Source organism: Danio aesculapii, chromosome 3 (assembly GCF_903798145.1).
Source record: "Danio aesculapii chromosome 3, fDanAes4.1, whole genome shotgun sequence".
In the NCBI taxonomy this organism is placed as follows: Eukaryota; Metazoa; Chordata; class Actinopteri; order Cypriniformes; family Danionidae; genus Danio; species Danio aesculapii.
In genome coordinates this window covers 26741556-26755450 of record NC_079437.1, presented here as the reverse complement: position 1 = coordinate 26755450, position 13895 = coordinate 26741556, and the positions used below count along the sequence as shown (strand labels likewise).

Sequence of the window (13895 nt, the reverse complement as noted above, 5' to 3'; positions counted from 1 at the left end):
AAAATACAGTCCACCATCTTGGAAAAAACTGCCATCCACTCCCCCTAATCGAGCAGCACAACTTCCTATGCGGATCACATCCAAAATCCAATAATAAAATGAACATCTTAATAAGACGCTGTTGAATGCAACCTAACCGATTAGATGTCGCACAGAAAGCCCGTCCTCCTCGTGCACGTAGTTCAGCAGAGTATTATAGATCAAAATGGTGCTGTTGTCCAGCAATCATCCTCTGATGCTGTTTATCTCTCTACACTAGCACTCAACAGCATAAAAAAAACAGTGGCATGACATTAGGATTTGCTGACTACAGAGGAAAGCCACTGAGTGAAGCTGTCATTTGTTTAAGAAATCTTTAAATAAGACGACGCTCTGAAAATGCGATTAATCCTGAACTAGTTACTGGATGATAACCTGCTCTAATTCTTCTGCAGTCAGACAGCAAACGTTTCACGACTTGACGTTACGGCACAAGCATAATCGTAGACTTACGTTTATCCATTCTGCATGAAACAGGGTTTCGTCCAGATAAATAACCAGCGCATTTGTGCGCCCTTGATGCTTTTCAAAAGTTGCCCACGGGATCTACAGGTGTAGCCGAGGGGCTCCTTACATAATCAGATGAAAATCTGACACAGTTTGGTAGACAAGAGCTTAAAGATGGGGCTGCGCCACGTTAAATGCATGCAGCGTTTAGCCAAACGCTAATAAAACAAAACCCTATTCTTGTAACAGTCACATATACAGATATTATTTTTAAACCCGTCCGCTGTAGGATTTTAATGACAACGCAGGAATGAAATTGAACAATATAAAAGAGAAATGCAAATAAAGAAAATGATGGACTTTTTGCTGACTGGCTAAACTCATGCAGCGAGGCAACGATTAGCTGCTGGCTAACAAGCTATCGGGGTCAAAACATGCGACAGAAAGGCTTGGTAATAAACACTTAACTCAGTAAAAATCTGCCTTTGTTGTGATAATGTTGGCTGCGGTGTTAAATGCAAGCGTGTGAGCTTTTGTTATGGCACGAGGCCTTGACGTACCCTCCATCTCCATGTCCTCGGGCTCGCTGAGCTGCTGCTCGCCGGCTTTCTGCTGCTGCTGCTGGGTGTGATGGTGGTTCATGGTGGCGGCTGAAAGGATGAGATGATGCCTGGGCTCTTTGTCTCCCTCGGGCCGGTCTGGTGGCGGTTCCGCGGGCAGAGACTGGTTGGGAGTCAGAGGACGCGGAGGTTGGGTAAACAGGTCGAGCCTTTGCGGCTGGGCCTGCACTAAGACGACCTCGGCCTTGTCTGCTGTCAGCGCCGGGGATGGAGGAAGGGAGGCCGGTGGGGGAGCAGGCAGAGAAACGCGGACGTATTTGCTCGCTATTCGCCCAATCTCGGCGCCTGGGTGAAAGGATGCTAACGTTAAGGATAGTCGGTGGTCTCGGGCTTCTGCTTCGCGAAGGCCCGATGAATGAAACCCCGGCTTTCCCCCGTACTAGCGCGGGGCGAATACAACTCACAACAACCTGCAGCCGGGGAAAACACTGATAGCCCAACTGAAGCTAGCAAAAGTGATGAAACGAGAAACAGCGCGACTCACGCGCCTCCGAGAGATTATTTTAAATACAACTTCCCATGCAATATTTCCAGTCCGTTTGCTCCTCCGATTGTCCCTCTTCTGGGGGGGAGCGGAGAAAAAGCCTATCCATTCAAACCAGACTCTAATGTGAAATCGCACTAATTTAGAAGTTCAAACTCACAAAGATGCCCGCGTTACGCCTCGCCGTTATCACAAGAGAAACTAGCCTGAACACCTAACGCTTAATTGCACCCTTAAGCTGCATCCCAAACGGCTGTTGAAAGGAGAAAAGATAATTTTGCCCGGTCACGGCCAGAGCCTCTCTCACCCGCTCCCGTGGTTTATGATGTTCAGTTTGAGGTAAAACTCAAAATGGCGGTCGCGCTCCTCTCTGAAATGTCACATCCGCATGGAGATCCAAACAGTGGCGCACACCGCCAGCGCCATAAACAAAAATGCTTCCTCACACTAGACTTTATTGTAACTTAGTGGTTTCAATCTATTTTTTATTGTCGTCGTTGTTGTTGTTGTTATTTTTTGTTTTGCTGCCAGCCCAGCATCTCTACACATTATGTAGCACGTGGGTTGTAATTTGTTTTTATAAATAATTATTGCAATTATTTACGAACAATCGTTTAATAATTCTCTTGAGATAAGAACTGTGCATATACCACAATTTTTATTCAAATATAAGTAATATAGTAACAATAATTATAAATTGAATTAAATCTTGAAATGAATTATTAGTATTGCATTTGAATCTCTCTTTATTTCATCAGAGTTTTGCGATAAATAATGGAACATATCGACCTGTATTAAACGTAAAAGGAACGAATATCTAAATTTTAAAGAAAAAAAGGTAATTATTAAAATAAAATAAAATTTTAAAATAAAACCTGTCCCTATATGTATAAAAAACCAATAGGTAATTTAGAAAACATTTTTATCGATTAAAATTAATTAATTTTGGTTTTTTTCATGTTACATAATTGTAAAAAAATATATATAAATAATTTTAACAATATGTCTCACAGCTGTGTCTATGTATTATTATGCAAAATACATCACCATCACAAGATGAATTGATTTTTCACCATTAGATGGAGCTTACAATCATTTGGAAACCACATCAATTCATTCTTCATTCTTTATTGCTCAAATTGCCATTATTTATATTAGATTTTTTTATATTTTATTTGTAAGGACAATGATGTTGATACAGTATGTCCAGTCATGTCTTTTGTGCTACACTGAGACTGACGGGTCTACGACATTGTCAAGTCATATGGGAGGTGTGTGTGTGTGGGGGGGTTTGGGAGGTGGACTTAATCACTCAAAAATATTAGCAAGCAAGGCCAACAGCTGGGTCCTGTCTGCATATTATCATTCAAGCTTTAAAAAAAAATATATACACTGAATTAATGTGCTCTGCTATTTTGTTGAATACTGCGACATTCATTAAAAAACAGTGTGCTTCATTATGACATTGATATGGTCAATAAAATAGCCAAAACCTTTATTTTATTATAAGCCACTTTACAGACACCACTTTAAGTGCACAATCTTATCATAATTCTTTCACTTATTTCTGCACAGTACAGGTCATATAGGAAATTTCATATTCATTCATTCATTTTCTTTTTTTCTTAGTCTCTTTCTTAATCAGGGGTCGCCACAGCACAATAAACTGTCAACTTATCCAGCACAAGTTTTTTATGCAGCAGATGCCCTTCCAGCCGTAACCCAACATTGGGAAACACCACACACTCTTGCACAACCTCATATACACTATGGCCAATTTAGCTTACCCAATTCACCTATACCACATGTCTTTGGACTGTGGGGGAAACCAGAGCACCCGGAGCAAACCCACACGAACATGGGGAGAACATGCAAACTCAACACAGCCACACAGATGGGCCAACTGACCCAGCCGGGGCTCAAACTAGCGATCTTCTTGCTGTAAGGCGATTGTGCTACCCACTGCGCCACCGTGGTGCGAAATTTCCTTTTCAGTTTTCATAATCAAAGCTTGTAAACTGTTTCACACCAGGAGCTCTTTTGTTATTAGTATTCGCATACATATTCTGCTTTCCACATTAAAGCAAAATAATTACAGAATAACAGATGTTACATCTATTTACATCTGTTTACATAAATAGGTATTTTTAATAAAAACATATGTAACCTTGAGCAAACAAAAGAGTATATAAGGAGTATAGCTAAATTGTACATGACAGCTGTCGTCATTTTGCATAATTTAAAATATCTAACTGAATAGCATCATATTTGCATACTGTGATATTGAACAATTATTAATGTTAGTTGATTTCATAATCAAAGCTTGTAAACTATGTCACACCAGGAGCCCTTATGTTATCAGTGGCTTCACATACATATTCTGCTTTCCACATTAAAGCATAATGATTACAGAATTAACAGATGTTACATCTACAAATGTGATATAGCATATAACATTCATCTGTTTATTTAAATGGGTATTTTTAAAAAGATCTGTAACCTTGAGAAAACAAGAGTTTATATGTGAAGTAGCTAAATTGTACATGACAGCTGTCTTAACTTTGCATAATTTTAAATATCTTATGAAATAGTATCATATTATTTGCACACTGACTTTTAATTTTCAGCCAGGCAGCCCAAGGGCTTCCAGTGAACTGTCTTTCCATTACAAAATTGTAACATTTAAGATATGATTTCTTCAAAATCAGCGATCTTCACTGCCTGTTAGATATACGATATGAATAGGGTCTCAGATCGGATGAGAAGCACTGCATTAAATTCCATTTCCTCCTGCCATGTCTTTAAAATATGACTATTTTACCCCAGTATTTTCAATGGAATTTCTGCGCTAGCCTGTTGCTACTGACGGAGCTGGTGGTTACAATGGTCTTTCATCTCGTTTTACGCTTGAACAATTAAATAATTCTTAAGTCTATTTAACTGAAGATATTGTATATATATATATATATATATATATATATATATATATATATATATATATATATATATATATATATATATATATATATATATATATCATTATATCAGCTATCAAACTTTTTTACACAATGAACAAGAGTTCTGACAGACTTTAATTAAATTCTTTGCATACTTTTATATAAAGCAACGTGCACTGCATTAAGTGGTGGAATTTATAATTATATGTGTTTTATTGGACTTAAACCCTTGACCTTAAAATTGCTAGTGCTGGAAATAAGTAGCATTGGATTTTCAATGACATTTTTTAACCATTGCTTACAGGTTGCAATAGGCTACTTTTTACTCCAAATGAATCGGACTTGAAGTTCTTCAGACTTGCATCCTACAGATCTGAAGTGGTTTACTCACAAAAGCATCCACATTACTTGCTCAGAAACATTATTTTTAATGTTTAAGCAAAATATAGGCTACACTTTGTAAATGTTTGTAAATGATGTAAATGATTTGCCAGTTATTAGTGTTTCAAGCTGTAAACTTTTTATTTTTATGAACATGTATGTAGGTCAATGTTATCTATGCAAAAATTATGCTGTTAGATTTAAATAATTTTTAATTCATTTTAATGCATTAATGAAAATAAAATAGATAATGTACACTAACGCTTCTCCTTCTCACTAAGGCTGCATTTATTTAATCAAAAATACAGTACAAATTGTAAAATTGTGAAATGTTATTGGACTATAAAAAAACTGTGTAAAAAAACAATATTAATTGAACTTACAATTTTTTTTTAAGGTAACTGGTTGCAAACAATAATATGAACTGAATTTAAATAAACGAATTGAGCTAAAATTTGCTCAATTAAATTTGTTTGTTTAAATTCAGCCCATATTTGGAACCAGTTACTTTAAAAAATATAGTAAATATTTATGTTTTTTTCTTCAGTAAACAAAATGTAAATTATAAGCCAAGTTAATTATTTGCTACCTGTATGTATTGCCTAATCTTTTTTTGTGGACATCACCACCACTAGATAGTTCTAGTTCTATCTTTCATATTAAAATAATAAATGAAAGTTCCTTTATTTGTGTTTAAAATACACAAGACAAGAGCTATATTAACCTTTATTGATACCAATAAATGATGCAAAAATGTAATTAAACGTAACTAATCTGGTTTTTGTCTTTAACTGCTTAACTACCCCACCAAGAAAAAATGTTTGGACTGCGTTTCTTAACTTCTAATGTCGCTAGTTAACACAATCAACGCATTTTTTTCAACACTTCCCAAAATTTCTAAAATATCAGCCTCTACCAAACGGTTGATATGTCGATTTATGGTCAAAGTACCGGAATGAACACATATACTATGAAAAATCTAAAAATATGAAATGTAAGACCAATTTATTTAAAAACTTAATCAAGTATTAACTATTAATTATCGTATTAACATTTTTGAATACTAAATTACCTTTTTTTGAAGTATTCCATAAAATATTTCAGATTCTCATTTAACATACTTTCTTGTTTTTTTTTTTTTTTTACAATAAAACCAAAATCAAGTGTAGTAATGCAACAGAATTTTGTTTGTTTATTTGTGAACCAACAATGCTGTGTGTGTAAGCCATTATTTAAAACAGTCATACTTTAAATTATTCTAACAGTCATTATTTAAAACAGTCAAAACATGGTCAACCGTTTGGTAGAGCGGTCAATGGGTAAAAGTCAATGTGAGCATGAAAAAGAACACAATGTTGTCTGTGATACTTTTTATCCTAAGATAAGAGCGGCAGCGGTTATGTGGGCATGCGCAGACAACATGGGCGTGATTTAAACTGGATCCGCCCACATGAGGGAATGCCTGAAACTGCGCAGGGCAAAAGCGACCCTCTAACCGGGGTAGACGGATACAACCCTGGGTAATCAGATTTCGGCGTCACAAAAGACAAAGCGTTTCAGTTCATTTCGTTTTAAATCAGACCTGTGAATCCAGATATAAGTATATTAACCGACACCAGGCTGGCTGCGTGTGGTTTCAAGAACACTAACTAACCCAAAAGACCAACAAATCACTCAGAAAGCGAGCAGAAGTTCACCGAAGTTTCTCGGTATTCATCATGGAGGAGAAGAAGGAGGAGAGTGAAGCGGAGATCCACGAACACGGACCCGAACACTGGTTCTCTAAATGGGAGCGCCAGTGCCTCGCTGAGGCAGAGAGGGAAGAACCGAGCGAGGAGGAGGTGGACCAGGACCAGGAGAAAATGTGGCACCTCTTTCAGAATTCCGCTACGGCGGTGGCGCAACTTTATAAAGGTCTGTGACCGGAGAAAGAGACCCCCTTTAGCGGCCCTCCGACTTCCAGCAGCTCGGCTAAAAAACCGTGCGCTTCTAGAAACGTATTGCGTAAACCGGGTGTTTCTCGACCGACCTACATTTTTTCGACCTGAATAGCCTATACCGCAATTTGACCATTAAAGTTATAAAAAAAGCTTATTTAGGGTTGTTTTGACCGTGTGGTTGATGATTAGCTTTAGCCGAGCCGATCTGGTTGTGTTTGACAGTTAGTTCGTTATGTTGTTGGCCTTGCTAACCGGCTAGCTTGAATGTCGGCTAGTTTGCCTATTAACACAATTTGTATTTTTCTTTTCGGTTTAACTACATATGTAAAGGACAGCATATATTTAAGCAGACCACATTTACCCTGTGTATTCTTTTAAAAAAGTAGATTTTGACACAACTTGCCGGTTAGTGAGCCAGCTTGTTCCCCTTTGTGGCTGTGTTTTAAAACCTAACGCAAGTGCACTTCACTAACGTACCCTACCTTTGTGTAACAGGCACTTTGAACGCACATATGTTGTAATATGCCTTCCAGGTATGTGCTTTCTACGGTTTGCCTGGTAAACACAAGAAGTACTATTTAAAGGAATGGTTAGTTCAAGTTAAATACTCAAATAGAAAGGTTAGGGTCTGACATTTTATCGAAGGAATGCAATGAGTGTGAATAGTGACAGTATGTTATTCTCTAACGTTCTTTAATTGCCTTCCTAATTTCCAGAAACAGGATTTTGTATGGCTATAAGGGAATATTTCTATAATTATTTTTTCATGACCATAAAGCTGAATACCTGAAATTGTTACGTTATCTTCCTCCTAAGTATTTTCCTTAGTAAGAGTTAAGTTGATAAAATGAGCACTTGTCTATACAGTTGAAGTGAATTTGGAAAAGAATATTCACTAATATTTAACTAGTTTCTGTCCTTTAGAACCATCTTAAAATATTTCTCAGTCTAAATTCTATTGCATTTTACTTTAAGTGTTGACATGCTATGAAATCTTGGCATGGTAATGTACTGAAAAAATATTTAAAAAGTGCATTTTTGACTATTTAGTTCCTCATTTTTACATGCCTTTAGAGATCCAATGTGAATGCTTTTCTGACTCTTATTATAATCTTTCTTGTCTTTGCCATGCAAGCACCCCTGATTCTATTCCTATCTTGCAGATCGAGTCTGTCATCAGCAAGGACCGTCACTGTGGTCTCCGTTTCAAAATGCTGCAACAGCAGTTACTAATCTTTACAAAGGTATTAAACATTTGTGTTTACATGTATCTCTCTCCACAATGTTGTATGAATTGCTTATATAATTAATGTTGAACATGATCTGTTCTCCCCGACAGAAAGTGTTGATGCACACAAGAGGAGCTTTGATTTAGGAATTCAGATTGGCCATCAGCGTCGAAATAAAGATGTTTTGGCCTGGGTGAAAAAGCGAAGGAGAACTATACGAAGAGAGGATTTGATAAGTTTCCTATGTGGTAAAGCACCACCTCCAAGGACTTCTAGAGCAGCCCCTAAAATGACTGTCATGCCTCCTAACCGGGCACCTTCATCAGACACAGTGTCATCTGTAGAGACTGATTTACAGCCCTTCTGTGAGGCCATAGCGCTACATGGTAAATATTACTGCAATCTCATAGTTAAGGTACACGTCTAAACATTATTGCATGTGTCATCATGGTACATATGTCTCAGCACTACACAAATAAATTGCATTGATTTAAGTGAGATTTTTGTAATTCAGAAATGATGTAAAGAAGAATATTGGTAGTCCTATATAGAATGAAACATTTACAAACAGTAGAACTATGTATTCTCTAGTACCTAGCCCAATAGTACAATATCAAAAGGGTGGAGCTAGACTGCTGAATGTTGTTGGTTTATAGAGAATAGTCACCAGTGCTTACAACAAGACATGGGAACAAAAATACAAAAAAAGCTTCTTCTTTTTTTTTTTTTTTTTTTAATACTCAGCAATAATAGTACAATGACGGTGCATCAGCAATGAAACATGCTCAATTCTTTCATTATCTGTTCTTGTTACTAACAGCTAAATGTCAAGAAGCAAGACCAGAAAATGCTATTGTTGTCTACTGGGCTGTTCACATGTGTCTAAAAGTGTGTTAAACTTGAAGGGTGCTGCTTCTGCTTCTGCATGCGCTTACCGCATGACTACATTTAAAATAACAAACTTGAGTGTGCAAAAGACGTGCTATGTGAACTGCTGTCTTCCAGCGAGAATAACATTAATCACAATTATTTGGCATACACTACATACTTTTGGTAGTGGAAACCCAAGCCTGATCAGTGTGACCCATACTGAACTGTACCACTCAGTGGAAACACGGCATAGTTAAATATTGCTATGTAGATGTCTCCAGGCCAGGACACTTATCACAGTGTATACTGCGAAAATGTCGCTATGTGAAAATAGTAATGTCTTGCACAGGCATATTATGTGTTCGGCAACCACAACAGCAAGGACTGAATGCAGGACTGCCTTCAGCCTGGACAAATGCTGCTCATTTTTAGCAAGAGTTGCAACAATGGCATCTTTTATTTGAAGAGTTTTAATAGCCTAATGAAATTGGTATAAATGCACATTTAATACTTCCAAATACACTTGATGTTACAGTACAGAAATAGAGCCCTCAGATTGGCTGTTCAGCTATACATTAGTGCACGAGAACAAAAAGTGAATTGACAAAATTAAGTAAATGATGCTAGTAAAGAGGAAACACAAAAAAGCCTGCTTTAATTTCATTACATTTCTTATATACTTGCAAAAAATATGGATCATCAGACATATTTGCAAAAACAAATCCCTCGGTGAGAATGCAATTACTGCTCTAAGATATATTTTAAAATGTCTGGGTAAAAAACAACCCCCCTCCCCCAATTTGAACACAAAATATTTTAGATTTTGAAAAAAATGTAATATATTTTGGAACAGTAAACATGTCAGGCTAAATAATTAAAATGAATTATTGACTTCTGCTGACTTCCTAGTTTAAAAAACACTGATTTCTTTACAATTTAAAACGGCATCTTTGGCTATCTGTTCTGCTGGAGCTGCTGTAAAGAAAAAACGAAGAAAAAAAAACCCGTCATTTTGAATTTTGGCGGTTTTAAAATCTTAACAGTTTTCAAGGTATACCGCGGTTTGGAAAAGTCATTGTCCCATGCCTACTGTGAAAAGGGATCTTAAATGCTGCTTTGCATGTGACTTGTACGTGTGCAGCACTAGTTCTGGTTTTCCTTTGTGGAATGACAATACTGCCACCTGCAGATATGGAAAAATGCATCCTCTCATGCATGCACAGAACGAATGTGTTCTTGTTTCAGTCGGCTATCCTATTGATGTGTTCCAGACACAGCCAGCACAAGGCGACAACCTGTTTTTGTCGCTTCCAGTTAATTGACGGCTGACATTTGGTGTGCCCCTGGGCTTTATTCACAAAGTGATATCGCCAACTATTAACCTGGTATCCGTAATGCAGCATCTTCAGTACTATTCACTAACCTGTGTGAGCAGAAATTTCTTTGACAACACTGTCATGCAAAGAAGCCTGTCTCACCATAAAATCTACTTGATTAGAACGTGACATTTTAAAGACTATTAGACAAGATCCTTAACTGAGAGCACTTTGATGAATGTGTTTTGAAATGTATCCCCTGGAAGAATTTTAAGTTGTTTGTCATATATTGAACTGAAAAAACATATCTAATGTTTTAAATATAAATGTATGTCATTTTTATATAAAAATATATGTCAATTTTATATAAATATATTATATAGCTATGTTATTATTTTTTGTATAATTTCTTGAATTATGAATTTATCATGTAATATGTTTTAGTCTAAAATGATATTGCCATGAAATAGCCATGAGTTGCTGATGTAGCAACAAACAAACATCTAGGCAAAGCTTACACTACAAGCTGAAACAGTTTTGTTTGTTTTGTAAACGACGTTCCATTTGAGTGAACACAGCCTTGTTAAAATGTATTATTCATAGATACCAGATGTTGCAGTCGTTTTTAAAGTGCATGCAATAATGAGATGTATATATTTATTTGTCTCTCCAGGTCTAAGTGGAGCAATGGCCAGTATCAGCGTCCGCTCAAGCACTCCCAGCTCCCCTACTCACGTAAGCGGCAGCTCGAACGCTGGGCGCAGACGCAACGGACTGCACGACGTGGACTTGAACACTTTCATATCCGAGGAAATGGCCCTCCACCTTGGTAGCGCAGGCACCAGGAAGCGGAGCTCGGTCCAGTGCGCAGACGTCATCACAGACTCGCCAACCCATAAACGCAACAGAATGCTCTGAATTCAGCTGTTGTTCTGTATGCTTTGTGCTGCTTCAAATAAAAAGCCACTTAATCCTCAACACTTGCGTTCCCTCAGAAGGAAACAAGGGTCCGGCAGTACACTTGTGTATCGAGTACAGTATGCCATACGGTGGAAGCTAACACACACAAACACACCGCTCCATGCATGTCCACTTGTTTCTTTTTGCGCTAACCATAAAATCAATCCCATCTGTCAAGTGGCCGAATTTTGTTTTAATTATTAACTACTAGATTACAACATGCGATTTTTCTTTAGTTTACAATATCTCCTAGTTGCGCTTCCTAGCATTGCCAAGCTAATAACAGAATGTTTTCAGATAAAGGTGTCCGCATCAGTTCATACTCTCAGTTTTACATGGCGCTCGCTGAATGGCAGTTCTGTTGTGATCGTTTCTGAAATGTGCAACATTATTTTGGTCATACTTGAAACTGCTGCTGATCTTAATGTTTGTGTGAACTTGAGATGGTTGCAATAATGATTATGCACTAATGCATTCAGTTTGTTTTCTTGAGGCTTAACACAATGGTGCAATTGTTGACATTTTCCATTTCAAGGCTGTTGTGATTGGGTTTAGGGGGTTAGTGAGTCTTTGTGCTGTAAGAATGGCGTTCTCTCAGGAGAGGACCCGAACTAAAAGGAAAAAACTGTGTCGTCTTGAAATTGAAGTGTCCTTTTAAGTGCTTTCCATATCCAGGCCAGAGGATTTGGAGAGCTGCACATGTACTGATGATGATGTATAGAAGTCAAGCTGGACTCTGACCCGCTTCCAACTAGAAATATATGTCAATTTGAGCTCCTGGGAAATTAAAAAAAAAAACGTGTCTTTTTTTGGAGCTGATAATCTCATGTATCACTTTGAATCTAACATTATGGGGTTTCACTTTGCCCTTGTCATTATTTGTTGCAATTAGTGATCCTCACATTGATATTTGTAGACGAATGAGTGTTTATCAGATGAGCTGTGGGGAATCAAGAAGTCGTTCTGTCAAATGCCAGTCAAGTCTATTTAGTTACACATGTTTCAGAGATATATCTGTTTCTGTAATGTGAATATTGGCTATTAACTTTGACATTTATTTCACAACGTGCTTCTAATATTGATTGATAAGAAAAGGAAGTGATTATTACTGATTGAACTGACATGTGATGCATTCTGTTCATTGAAAAGTTAGGAAGTGTAAAGCTGACCTCTTCTCTGGAAAGTAAAATCGATTATTCAGAGCATCGTAATGAAACCAACGTTGCCATTTTTGAAAAACTTGTATAAGTTATAGGCTAAGTTATTATTAAAGTTACATTTGTATGTTCACATTAAATGTGTGTTTTGTTTGCATTTGTCACGTCTGGTAATGAGGTACAGATATAGATCAAAGTGAAGGCATGGGCCGGTATAATATTCTGACGGTTTGATAACCTTGGATAAAAATATCACGGTTTCACAGTATTGTGATTACTGCTCCAAAATAAGTTCTTTTTAAATGTCTGGGTAAAAACAAAACAATTGAATACGATATGTTTTATTTTGAGAAACATTTAATATATTTTGGAACAGTAAACATGTCAGCCGTAATAATTTAAATGAATCATTGATTTCTGCCGTCTTCATTTGTTTCAAAAACACTGATTTCTTTACGATTTAAACATCTCTGGATATCTTTTTTTTCTGGAAATACTGTTTTCCAATAAAAAAGGGAAATAAAAATATCGTAGGAATGGTATTGCAAAAAATTTTGGCAGTTCTAAAACCTTGACTTTTCCAAACAGGCAGATACCTTGAAAACGGTTATCGTCCCATGCCTATTAAAGTGATTGCAAAATCTTCTTGATAGTTCACACTTTTAGTATGTGTATGCATATTCTTAATATATAGACACTACATATTTAAAAACAATGATTGATCAGTGTTAGTCACTGGCATGAAGTTTTTTTTATTGTGAAGTTTTCCAGTAACTCTCAGCTGCCCTCTTGTGGTAATTCATATATAAAACACGAGCCAATAGAAAATAGGATCTAATATTTAAGCAAAATGAAAATAATCACTAATCATAAATACATACAATTTTTTTCATATCTATCTATCTATCTATCTATCTATCTATCTATCTATCTATCTATCTATCTATCTATATATATATATATATATATATATATATATATATATATATATATACACATACACAGTTAAAGTCAGAATTATTAGCCACCCTGTTTATTTTTCTTTCCCCCAATTTGTTTAACAGAGAGTAGATTTTTTTCAACACATTTCTAAACAAAATAGTTTTAATAACTCATTTCTAATAATTGATTTATTTTATCTTTGTCATGATGACAGTAAATTCTATTTTAATAGATTTTTTCAGGACACTTCTATACAGTTTAGAGTGACACTTAAAGGCTTAAGTAGGTTAATAAGGTTAACTAGGCAGGTTAGGGTAATTAGGCAAGTTATTATATAATGATGGTTTGTTCTAGACTATCGAAAAAAAAAAAAAATAGCTCAAAGAGGGCCAATAATTTTGACCTTAAAATGGTTCATAAAAAATTTAAAACTGCTTTTATTCTAACCGAAATAAAACAAATAAGACTTTTTCCAGAAGAAAAAATATTATCAGACATTCTTTGAAAATATTCTTGCTCTGTTAAACATAATTTGGGAAATATTTAAAAAGAA

General features: G+C 36.3%; 2 protein-coding genes across 3 annotated transcripts in view; one reads left to right on the top strand and one right to left on the bottom strand.

The window, feature by feature from the left end:
* usp7 (ubiquitin specific peptidase 7 (herpes virus-associated)) overlaps nucleotides 1–1477 on the bottom strand; it is a 35689-nt gene extending 34212 nt beyond the window's left edge. Inside the window, exon 1 of one of the 2 annotated variants that reach the window (XM_056453526.1) lies at nucleotides 1047–1477. In XM_056453526.1, coding sequence (XP_056309501.1) covers nucleotides 1047–1128 — 82 coding nt within the window. In that variant the 5' untranslated portion in view covers nucleotides 1129–1477. The remainder of the gene's footprint in view (nucleotides 1–1046) is intronic. The other variant, XM_056453525.1, reaches the window with a different exon arrangement.
* Nucleotides 1478–6394: 4917 nt separating this feature from the next.
* Nucleotides 6395–12540, top strand: hapstr1a (HUWE1 associated protein modifying stress responses a). The gene is made up of 4 exons (XM_056453523.1): nucleotides 6395–6842; nucleotides 8032–8112; nucleotides 8208–8483; nucleotides 10957–12540. Exons 1-4 carry the CDS (start codon nucleotides 6647–6649, stop codon nucleotides 11199–11201), a joined length of 798 nt encoding a protein of 265 aa, XP_056309498.1. The 5' UTR covers nucleotides 6395–6646; the 3' UTR covers nucleotides 11202–12540.
* Nucleotides 12541–13895: the final 1355 nt, after the last annotated feature.